At 36.3% G+C, this 13,053-nt stretch overlaps 1 protein-coding gene across 1 annotated transcript in view; it reads left to right on the top strand.

The window, feature by feature from the left end:
• Positions 1-5,968, top strand: part of LOC120351574 — a gene marked incomplete at its 3' end in the record, with an annotated part of 256,312 nt that extends 250,344 nt beyond the window's left edge. Inside the window, 1 exon segment of the mRNA XM_039429405.1 lies at positions 5,851-5,968. Coding sequence (XP_039285339.1) covers positions 5,851-5,968 — 118 coding nt within the window.
• Positions 5,969-13,053: the final 7,085 nt, after the last annotated feature.

Raw genomic sequence — 13,053 nt, 5'->3', positions numbered from 1 at the left:
GCAATATTGTCTCCTGGGTCTTGAAGCCGGGTATTATGCTGTTGCTTCCTTTCTATTTAAAAAGAAAAATACGGCGGAACAAAATGGACGGTTATATTGGAAGACTTGTAACACGGGTCATGGTTAAGTAGGGAAAGAGTGAGTGCTTGGTAGATGATGGAGAGGAAAGGTGAGGGGGAAAAGAGAGAGGAATAGAGGAAGAGAAATAGAGAAGTAGGGGAAGAGAGAGAGAGTGAGTGACAGAGAGGGATAGAAAGAATGAAAAAAATTGAAGAGTGAGTGCTTGGTCGATGGTGGAGAGGAAAGAAGAGGGGAGAAGAGAGAGAAATAGAGGAAGAGGAAGAGAGAAGTGAGGGAAGAGAGAGAGAGTGACAGAGAGGGATAGAAAGAATGAAAAAAATTGAAGAGTGAGTGCTTGGTCGATGGAGGAGAGGAAAGAAGAGGGGAGAAGAGAGAGAAATAGAGGATGAGGAAGAGAGGAGTCGGGGGGAGAGAGAGAGTGAGATTGAGGGGGAGGATGAAAAAATAAAAGAGTGAGTGCTCGGTCGATGGTGGAGAGGAAAGAAGAGGGGAAGAGAGAGAGAAATAGTGGAAGAGAAATAGAGAAGTGGGAGAAGAGAGAGAGAGTGAGTGACAGAGAGGGATAGAAAGAATGAAACAAATTGAAGAGTGATTGCTTGGTCGATGGTGGAGAGGGAAGGAAGAGGGGGAAAAGAGAGAGAGAAATAGTGGAAGAGAAATAGAGAAGTGGGGGAAGAGAGAGAGAGAGAGAGAGAAGACAGAGAGGGATAGGGAGGATGAAAAAAATTGAAGAGTGAGTGCTTGGTCGATGGTGGAGAGGAAAGAAGAGGGGAGAAGAGAGAGAAATAGAGGAAGAGAGGAGTCGGAGAGAGAGAGAGTGACAGAGTAGGATGGGAGGATGAAAAAAGTAAAAGATTTAGTGCTCGGTTGATGAAGGAATTAATGGAAGAGGAGGAGAAGTGAGAGAAAGAGGAAGAAAGGAAGAGAAAGAGAGAATAGGTTGAAAAGAGAGAGAGGCTGAGAGGGTTAGGGAGGATGAAAAAAGTAAAAGAGTGAGTGCTCGGTTGATGAAGGAATTAATGGAAGAGGAGGAGAAGTGAGAGAAAGAGGAAGAATGGAAGAGAAAGAGAGAATTGGGGGAAAAGAGAGAGAGGCTGAGAGGGATAGAAAGGATGAGAAAAATTGAAGTGTGAGTGCTCAGTCGATGAAGGAAGAGGATGTGGATAATGAAAGAGGAGGAGAAGTGGGAGAAAGAGGAAGAAAGAATGATGAAAAGAAAGAGAGATGTAAGTAGGGGAAGAGAAAGAGACAGAGAAGAATAGGGAGGATGAGAAAAATGAAAGAGTGAGTGCTCGGTCGATGATGGAATAAATGGAAGAGGACGAGAAGTGAGAGGAAAAGGAATAAAGGAAGAGAATGAGAGAGTTGGGGGAAGAGAGAGTGAGAGGCAGTAAGGGATAGAAAGGATGAGAGAAGTAGGTGAACAATGAAGAGACAAGAAATAGGGTGGATGAAAAAAATTGAAGAGTGAGTGCTCGGTCGATGAAGGAATAAATGGAAGAGAAGGAGAAGTGAGAGGATGAGGAAGAAAGGAAGAGAGAGAGAGAGAGAATTGGGGGACGAGAAAAAGAAAGAGAGAGACAGAGAGGGATAGGGTGGATGAAAAAAGAGAGTGAGTGCTCGGTCGATGAAGGAAGAGGATGTGGTTAATGGAAGAGGGGGAGAAGTGGGAGAAAGATGAAGAAAGGAAGAGGAAAAGAAAGAGAGAAGTAAGTGGGAAAAGAGAGAGAGACAGAGAGGGATAGGGAGGATGAAAAAAATAGAAGAGTGAGTGGTCGGGCGATGAAGGAATGAATGGAAGAGGATGGAGAAGTAAGAGAAAGAAGAAGAAAGGAAGAGAAAGAGAGAATTGGGGGAAGAGAGAGACAGAGAGGGATAGGGAGGATGAGAAAAATAAAAGAGTGAGTGCTCGGTCGATGGAGGAAATAATGGAAGAGGAGGAGAAGTGGGAGAAAGAGGAAGAAAGAAAGATGAAAAGAAAGAGAGAAGTAAGTGGGGGAAGAGAAAGAGAGGAATAATAGAGAGTAATAGGGAGGATGAGAAAAATAAAAGAGTGAGTGCTCGAGCGATGAAGGAATGGATATAAAAGGAGGAGAAGTGAGAGAAAGAGGAAGAAAGGAAGAGAAAGAAAAAATTGGGGGAAGAGAGAGTGAGAGGCAGTAAGGGATAGAAAAGATGAAAAAAATAAGTGAACAATGAAGAGACAAAAATAGGGTGGATGAAAAAAATTGAAGAGTGAGTGCTCGGTCGATGAAGGAATTAATGGAAGAGGAGGAGAAGAGAGCGGAAGAGACGAAGAGAAAGAGAGAATTGAGGGAAGAGTGAGAGAGAGGCATTGAGGGATAGAAATAATGAGAAAAAATAAGTGAACAATGAAGGGACAAGAACGTTTTCTCTGTAGGTAGCTGTACCAACATTTTTCTCTGACAAGCAAGTAGAACCATTTTCTTGGACCAAAATTGTATTTCGCATCAGAGACTTGGTAACGAGTATTTTTTCGAGGACGTAATAGATGTTTTTCACAAAATTCAGAAGGAAATGTCAAGTTGAATTTAGAACCTCCCCGCTTTCAGAGAAGACGATAAACCGTCGGTCCCGTCTACCTAAAAAGTAGTCATCGTCTCTCATCATCATCATCATCATCCCTCTCACTCATTACCCACGAACAAGCCTTAGAGCTTAAGTGGGCATCACCCTCAGTATCATTATTATTAGAAACTTATGTTATAACAATGAAGTTGATGAGAAAAGATCAAGGAACTGCTATTGTAATGTCTACATTATGCTACAGAAAGAAATTACTGACATATTGCAATTTTTCAAATGCTAATGAATTAATAATTATTATTAAACGAAAATCCAAATTGAATGTTGTAATTCACCCCGAAGACTTCTGCTACTGCAAATATTGACAACAGGGTAAACAGCAAGATGTAAATTCGATGAGAGCTACTATTTCCGGGCTGCTATTTGTCAGCTCATCGAATTTCCATCTAGCTGTTTACCCTGTTGTCAATATTTGCGGTAGCAGAAGTCTTCGGAGTGAATTAAAACATTCAATTTGGTTTTCGTTTAATAATAATAATAATTAATTCATAAGCATTTGAATAATTGCAATATCTTAGTAATTTATTTCTTGTGTAGTTGAGAAGTTGATATTGTGGTAATTATTTATATTGAATGAAAAAGACTAAGAAATTGTCAAAAACCACAGATTTATTGATATTGAGAAAGACCGATTTCGGTTATTACACCATTGTCAATCTCTGATAAAACTCTATGTTTAATGTTTTGTTTTATGTAATGCTTATCAGAGACTGACAATGGTGTAATAACCGAAACCGTTCTTTCTAAGTATCAATAAATCTGTGGTTTTTGACAATCTCTTAGTCTTTTACATTCAATTTAATTTGGATTTTCGTTTTATAATAATGGTCCACATTATATAGATCATAATCAATAAGCAGGACAAAATTGTTCAAAATACATGATCCTGTGGTACTAAATTGTTCATAGTTTATATCGGAGACTAGCAGGTGACCAGTGCTCCGCAATGGTCCATTGTAATTTAAACATTGAATAACTGAAAAAATAATATAGTTTGTCTATAAAAATGTATTGAAATGAAAGCAGTGTGAAGGTTGTAAAGCTGTTTGTTATCTTTCTAAATCTCTTAGAACTGCTGGAGGATTTACTCCAAGCTGGAGAAAAGTTACTCAGGAAAATACTAGCTAACCTCTTCGCAAACAGGGCAAGACAAAACAAGAAAACTGAAGACCACACAATGACTCTCTAGGGACCGAATCGCCCGCTCCATCTTCATGACATATCACCGCGCAAAGAAAACCTTAGCAAACAAGTCCCTATAGTATGCTATGAACAGTGTCATAAAACCCACTCGACTTGAGTTTTGATCCAAAGTTTAAACAACTGTTACTGTGATTCTATTTTCTTCAATTAACTTCAGAAATCTTCTTGAATATTTCGCTTACTAACCTTTTAACACTTCCGGCTTTTATATGGTTGACATTTTTGACCGAACGTAGTGAGGTCTATGTTTCAATTGAATGAGAAAAACTAAGAAATTGTCAAAAAACCACTGATTTATTGATAATTAGAGAGACCGGTTTCGGTTATTACACCATTGTCAATCTCTGATAAACTGTCTATGTTTCAACTCGATTTGCTTTTGTCGGTCTGTATGTAACGCGATTACGGCCAAACGCGTTGATAGAATTCGATGAGATTTGGCAGGAATATTCCTTTTTCAACTACGCGTCGATGCATCATATAAAACTCCCTTCTCATAGGCGGTAAGCCTGTGCTTGGGCAAATAAAGATTGTTGTTACGCTGAGGAAACCTGTGAATGGGGTGGTTGTCAGCAATTATCTCACTATTTCTTTTCATGTACATTACTGGTAGCTCTGTGAACAGTAAACCTCACGCAGTTTTTTTCATCCACAAGTATCTGATGTCACCTGTTCCAGTTGATTCAGTTGAATCATAATTTACTCTTGAAAACTGTTATCTGTTTTCTCCAAGATACTCACTTATGTTAATAAACTCAGTTCTCGTTCGAATTTGTATCTCATATGATGATTTATCCAGTTTCATGATAATCTTTCCATCTGATTAAAATATTTTTTCAACTATTTCAAATTTTTTTTTTCAAGAATATTATAATTTATTCGGCATTATTCAGTTTATTCAATCATTTTTTTATTTTGAATCACCTATTGAATTTGTTTTACAAATGAGAGAATATTGATACTTATGGGCACGCATAATAAAAAAATATTGAAACTCTACCTTATAGAACAGACATCTGTTTAATAAATGCAATGAATAATTCACTTGTCAGCTGATTAATAATTTATTTATTTATTTATAAGGTTAGCAAAAAAATACAAGAATCGGAAAAGAGAAAACAGGATATTGCCTAAAACTTCTTCAATTTCCTAATTTAGTTTTAAATTGTCCAAATATTATAGGTTATGTCCATTCAAATTTCTAAACCAAATCACAACCTAAAATATAAATTAGAATAAAACAAACAATTTTAAATTTGGATGGATTAATAATAAAAGTTTCTTAAAAACATGAAACAAACTATAAATTCACAAAATAGAGAATAAAAACACTTAAATTTTGAGCTCGAAAATATCACATTCACCATAGCTATACCCATAGCTATTCACCATAGCAGAGTATGGAGGAATTCCTTTTTCTTTTCATATTATCCTTATAATGCAAAATTTCGAAAAACCTTGTGTACACATCGACGCGATGTTGAAAAAGCTATATTCCTGCCAAATCTCATAGAATTCTATCAATGCGTTTGGCCGTAATCGCGTTACATACAGACCGACAAAAGCAAATCGAGTTGAAACATAGACATCACTACGTTCGGTCAATAATGATATTTCCTTAACATGTCACAAAACAAACCGATATCTGGATCATTCACAAGTGATAAATTTGTCAATTAAGATGAAATGAAATTGATTTACATATTCATTCACTTTCAAATACTTATTTCTGAGTCCTTGTACATTGGAGCAAAGCTCAGTACCCTCGATATTAAAATTATTGTTGCTTCTACTTGGAGTGTATTTGTATAAATGAATAAATAAATAAATAATTTAATAAGTAATTGTATAAATTCTATTCTATTAACACTACAATGCTCTCGACTTGCTACCGCTACGACGTCTAAACGATGACTGATGAATGAATTAATAAGTGAATGAATTGTTTTTTGATTGCAGTGACAAAGTTAACGCCGGCCGGCAGAGTGATAGAGCCTATGACAGGTGACGTATTCGACATTTCCATCCCAGCCAAGCAGCCCGAGGAGACAGCTCCAACGACTCCGCCCAAACCTCAGTAAGTGCATGTCACTTGAGTGAGTGAGTAGTGATTTGGCTTAATCACCAAATATCAGAGGCCATTATAACCAGAGAGTTTAGAATAATACATTCTTTCAGAGGTTATAAATTTTTCTATAGTGAGATTAGACTTATTTCGCCTGTACTATTAAGCTGCGTACACATATACGCTCTTCCAACCCGCACCGAGCACGCTCCTCCCTCGTACCGCCCTCGTACCGCCCTCGTTCCTCCATCGAACTACAGTCGCGCCGCCCACGCACCCATCATGAACGTTACGGAAGATGTTAGATCTTCTCGCGTTCCCCGGTCGAACCATTGTTGCTCCCCGGTCGATCATCAATCGCTCTGCTGGAGTAACGTTCGGTTGCAGAGCAGAGCGAAAGTCTGTACGCACCTTAAGATACCGGTCACGGTTGAGCGGGTTGCCTACATTGCAGAAAACAAGGGGTTAGCCACTCGAAACAGTACTATACTGATGACCCCGTTATAATTGCAATGGCAGTGAAGAAAGATAGGAGTACAACGTTGTCGATCCTCTGTTTGTCAATGCCTTCTATAGACGGTAGCTGATTCAGGTTTATTGATGTAAAATTAACTGTTCATCCCCGTTCAAAATAATCAATAATTAATATCGGAGCACGGAGCTTTGCTCGTTATTTTTACTTATTGATAAACAGAACACAATTCAATGTTTGATTCCATTACGAACTGCTTGTTAAATAATCACTTTGAACAATTAATTACGACATAGCAGTGAAATATAAACACGATCATTTTAGAGAATTGTGTTCTTTGAACAATTAATTACGACATAGCAGTCAGGTATTTATATAAATGAAAGCTATTGGCTTCTACTTACATTAGTGTAGCGCTTTCGGACACTAGGCCCTTCATCAACACTGGCTGTCACTTCCGTTGAAGTGATCACTTCAACAAGGGAAGTGACAATAGCTTTTATTTATATAAATACCTGACTGCCATGTCGTTATTAATTATTGTTCAAAGAACACAATTCTCTAGAATGATCGTGTTTATATTTCACAGCTGGCTATATGTCATCTTATCAATTTCGGGGATGAGATATTTTGATTTTTCACATACTCACATGCTCACTCACTTTTTTACTATCCACAGACGACGAAAGTCTCAGCTCTTTCAGCCAAGGATGAATTATCCTTTTAATGTCGCTCAGCGAGTTTTCCCAAGGATGATACCTAGTGCAATCGAATTTTTATATCATAATCCTACTATGTTTCAAATTTCGTGAAAATAGTTAGAGCCGTTTTCGAGATCCGTTGACATAAATAACCAGATATAAAAATACAGAAATTGCTCGCTTGATATAATAGGATATTTTATTAAGCAAGAAATAATTCCAAAATGAATTTTTATAGTTAAAATTTAATATTTATTCAATCAATTATTAATTCTACATTGTTGAAAAACGATCTGGTAACAGAGCAAAGCGAGAAAGAGATAGTGCTATCCGCTTTGTTGAATGATAGATTGATTGATTTTTTTTTTGTAGTTGAGAAGTTGATATTGTGGTAATTATTCATATTGAATGAAAAAGACTAAGAAATTGTCAAAAAACCACTGATTTATTGATAGTTAGATTATTTTTCTAACTATCAATAAATCAGTGGTTTTTTGACAATTTCTGATACCATTTCTGATTGAACACTGCCATTATAACGTGGACCTCACTATAGACCATCAACAGCTTTTTGACAGAAGAACAATAGTTTTAAATTTCATCAACTGATTAACTGGTTTAGATGATAATTTAGTTCATTCTATTGAATTGATGTCATTGTTTGAGATATATTTTGTATTGTATCCTGATAAAATTGTAGATTTTAGATTGGATATATATACTACATACATACATACATACTAGTAGTTCTGTGAACAGTATACCTCACGCAGTTTCCTTATCCACAAGTTTCTTGTGACACCTATTCACCGGCTCCTCCAGACATCTGTGTAATGCATGCAATGAATTATCCACTTGTCAGCTGATTGATTATATTAATTATTTTATAGTCTGATCCTATCTTCAGAGTAGATTATACATTTATATAGTTTTATCGCAGTATGGAGAAAATCCCTTTTCTTTCCATATTATCATTAAAATGCAAAATTTTTAAAAAATCTTGTGTATACATCGACGTGCAGTTAAAAAATGGATATGCCTGCCAAATCTCATAGGATTCTATCGACGCGTTTGGTCGTAAATGCGTTACATACAAACATACAGACGAAAGAAAATCTGACCGAGCGAAGTGAGGTCTAAGATTCAAGTCGACGGTTTGGCATTTCACTTAATGTTTATATGTTTTTATGTTGCGCATTTACGGCGAAACGCGTTAATAGATTTTCATGAAATCTGACAGGTATGTTCCTTTTTAAATTGCACGTCGACGTATATACAAGGTTTTTGGAAATTTTGCATTTCAAGGATAATATAAAAGGAAAAAGGAGCCTCCTTCATTCGCGAATAATACCGTAGAAATCAGACTACAGAATTATTCATCATGAATCAGCTGTCTAGTCGTCTATAATACTACCCGTTCAAAAACATCGAACATCTTGAAAATTTATCTTTCCATCAACGTTAGTAGACAGTTGACTATAATACTACCCGTTCAAAAACATCGATCAGCTGTCTAGTCGACTATAATACTGCCCGTTCATAAACATCGAACATCTTGAAAATTTATCTTTCCATCAACGTTAGTAGACAGTTGACTATAATACTACCCGTTCAAAAACATCGAACATCTTGAAAGTATCTTTCCATCAACGTTGTAGACAGTTGCAGCCAGACCTGATAACAGCGCTCACACTCATATTCCGGACACACGTCACGGTACGATAGGAAGAGAAAGCTCTTTATTTATTTAGGATTTTTCTAGACATTTTAAATTGATAAATTATTTATTAATTTTTGAGAAAACATAACAACAGGTCAATGTAACTTACTGAGCGCGAGGTCTACTGTTCACAGAACTACTAGTAATTGAGATCAAAGATTCTGTTAATTGATTATATTCTACATTGTTGAAAGCTATCTGGAAAGGTTATGGAGCTAGAAAAGGCTAGCTCTATCCGCTATATCGATTGATAGACAAGGATAGCAACACCAATGTTAATCAGAAACTGCCATTATAACGTGGACCTCACTATGGCATGCTTGCAGTGGCATTATATTTCTACATTGTTAGATCTGGCAAAGCTATGGAGCTAGAAAAGGCTGGCTCTATCCGCTATATCGACTGATAGACAAGGATAGCAACACCAATGTTAATCAGATACTGCCATTATAACGTGGAGCCCACTATGGCGCCCAAAATACACACCTGATCTAACATCAGCGCCAAATCATGGTGATGATGTGTATTCGATTCTCGAGCAACTGCCAATTCAATCAATAGCGCGTTCGAGCACTCAGTTCGAGTACCAATGAGTACGCCATTAGATTTGCAACCGGCGCTGTGTTCAAATTGCGTTCAAATCAGACGGTGTTCAAAACAGACGGCGCACTTCAAAGCATGGAACCATTAGGCTTAAACATTTGGGACAGGGATCTACTCAATCACAAACCCTGGCAACTCGAACCTTTTATACGGTTGAGTAAACATTGAATAGTTGATGATAATAATTAGTAGAAGTGGCAACATTCTATTGGAGCTGTAAGAATTGGAACAGGCTCTTTCATGAGGCTGAAAGAGAGCAATTATGCTAAATGTTCTATGATAGTTGTATCCAGAATGACGGCTGATTGAAGTATCAGTTTTTAAAGAAATGAGGGGTTTTAAGCTGATATTAATCAGCTTCAACAGTTGATTAGTTGGAGTGAAAGAGTGAGTCATGGGAACCCAAGGGATGGGAACCCTTCAATAATTTGGATAGGCCTACTGTTGTGGATATAATACTGTAACTCTCAGGATAAGTTTTGGCCAAATACTCTACCTTTCGACGTACAACTGAATTTCAACCTCTCGTGAGGGGGTGACTTAGAGGTTGTAACTCGAATATTTTTACACACCCATTGTGTAGTACATCATTTTTAAGAACTTTTTATAAGAAGGAAGATGTCATCGATAAAAATGTTCTATGATAGTTGTATCCAAAATGACGGCTGATTGAAGTTTCAGTTTTTAAAGAAATGAGGGTTTTCAACTCAGATATTTCAAATGTAAACATTTTAAATTTTGAAGACCTTTTTAAAACGAGAAAGATGGCATCGATAAGAGTGTTCTATGATACTTGTATTCAAAATGGCAGCTGATTGAAGCTTTAGTTTTTAAAGAAATGAGGGGTTTAACTAAGATATTTTAAATGTAAACACCCATTATGTACTACATCATTTTGAAGACCTTTTCAAAGCAAGGAAGATGACATCAATAATGTTCTATGATACTTGTATTCAAAATGGCGGCTGATTGAAGTTTTAGTTTTTAAAGGAATTAGGGGTTTTAACTAAGATATTCTAAATGTGAATACACAATTGAAGACCTTCTTGTAAGAGGAAGATGGCATCGATAAAAATGTTCTATGATAGTTGTATCCAAAATGACGGCTGATTGAAGTTTCAGTTTTTAAAGAAATGAGGGGTTTCAACTCAGATATTTTAAATGTCAATACTCATTGTGTGGTACATCATTTTGAAGGCTTTTCAAAGCAAGGGAGATGACATCAATATAATGTTCTATGATACTTGTATCCAAAATGACGGCTGATTGAAGTTTCAGTTTTTAAAGAAATGAGGGGTTTCAACTCAGATATTTTAAATGTCAATACTCATTGTGTGGTACATCATTTTGAAGGCTTTTCAAAGCAAGGGAGATGACATCAATATAATGTTCTATGATACTTGTATCCAAAATGACGGCTGATTGAAGTTTCAGTTTTTAAAGAAATGAGGGGTTTCAACTCAGATATTTTAAATGTCAATACTCATTGTGTGGTACATCATTTTGAAGGCTTTTCAAAGCAAGGGAGATGACATCAATATAAATGTTCTATGATACTTGTATCCAAAATGACGGCTGATTGAAGTTTCAGTTTTTAAAGAAATGAGGGGTTTCAACTCAGATATTTTAAATGTCAATACTCATTGTGTGGTACATCATTTTGAAGGCTTTTCAAAGCAAGGGAGATGACATCAATATAAAGTTCTATGATACTTGTATCCAAAATGACGGCTGATTGAAGTTTCAGTTTTTAAAGAAATGAGGGGTTTCAACTCAGATATTTTAATGTCAAACTCATTGTGTGGTACATCATTTTGAAGGCTTTTCAAAGCAAGGGAGATGACATCAATATAAATGTTCTATGATACTGTATCCAAAATGACGGCTGATTGAAGTTTCAGTTTTAAAGAAATGAGGGGTTTCAACTCAGATATTTTAAATGTCAATACTCATTGTGTGGTACATCATTTTGAAGGCTTTTCAAAGCAAGGGAGATGACATCAATATAAATGTTCTATGATACTTGTATCCAAAATGACGGCTGATTGAAGTTTTAGTTTTTAAAGAAATGATAGGGATTGTAACTCAGATATTTCAAATGTAAATACTCATTGCCTTGCCTTTTCAATGCAAGGAAGATGACGTCAATAGAAATGTTCTATGATACTTGTATCCAAAATGGCGGTTGATTGAAGTTCCAAGTAAAAACTAGAACTAGTATTTCAATTGGTCAATCAATGGTAGACCAATCGTGTTTTCCACAGAATCATTGCCTGAGCTTATATATTATTGATCTACTATCCTATTCACAATAAGTTTATCGTTCCCCATATTTTACATCTACAGTAAACCCTTTATTGAATGTGTGCGTGGAAGCAGTGGATACATTTCAGGATATATTAAATTCAACCACAATTTTGCGGTATAACAGTCACCAACTCAATGATGAATAAGTAATTTGGAATTAAAAAGCATGTCAAGCTTTCAATCTATCACCAGAATAATTGTGGTTTATCAATTCCTTCTATATCAAACTATACGATCAGAGATCCCGTTAAACTTCAGCTCCAAGTCCAGAGTTCATTTTTCCAGTTGTGTTTTGGAAGGAGATGGATTTCACTTTCAATGTGATTGATGAATGTCTATGAATGTTTTTACTTTCTTTGCCCTATTACCATAGGTGAGAAAAGTATTGCTTTCCGAAAAAAATTAAGGTACCCCAATTTCTAAATTTCTATACGTTTCAAGGTCCCCTGAGTCCAAAAAACTGGTTTCCATTGATCAATACATTTAAAGTCATCTAGTCCAAAGGCTGATGAGCTAATTTTTTCTACCCTAAAATACTAAGGGCGGGTTAACGAGCTGGGGATTTGGCTAAGTTCCAGACTTTGAACAGCTGGAGTAAGAAAATTGGCTTTACAAAACGGGGCGTAGTCGTTGTCAATGTCAAATTCACGATTAAATAAAATTTCAAAAACTAGAAAATTAAACACAAAATAAAGAGAAAATAGTGTAAAGCTACAGGTATTTTTAATTATTCAGAAATGTTCAATTTCGTCAATGAAAAACACCTACAATTATAGAAATGAGAAAATAAAAGCTGCAACTACTGTTATATAAACTGCGACCACGTCCCGTCTTGGAAAGCTTATTTTCTCACTCCAGCTGTTTAAAGTCTAGAACTTAGCTGAATCCCGAGCTCGGAAACCGGACCTGAATGTCTATGAATTGACAGGTTTTACTTCCCTTGCCCTATTACCATAGGTAAGGAAAGTATTACTTTCCGAAAAAAATTAAGGTACCCCAATTTCTAAATTTCTATACGTTTCAAGGTCCACTGAGTCCAAAAAAGTAGTTTTTGGGTATTGGACTGTGTGTGTGTGTGTGTGTGTGTGTGTGTGTATGAGTGTATGTGCGTCTGTGTACACGATATCTCATCTCCCAATAATTAACGGAATGACTTGAAATTTGGAACTTAAGGTCCTTTCACTATAAGGATCCGACACGAACAATTTCGATCAAATGCGTTTCAAGATGGCGGCTAAAATGGCGGAGATGTTGTCAAAAACAGGGTTTTTCGCGATTTTCTCGAAAACAGCTC

The sequence above is a fragment of the Nilaparvata lugens genome, chromosome 5 (genome assembly GCF_014356525.2).
Source record: "Nilaparvata lugens isolate BPH chromosome 5, ASM1435652v1, whole genome shotgun sequence".
NCBI lineage: Eukaryota > Metazoa > Arthropoda > Insecta > Hemiptera > Delphacidae > Nilaparvata > Nilaparvata lugens.
Note: the sequence above shows the minus strand (reverse complement) of the source record. Positions and strands in the feature narration are given on the sequence as shown.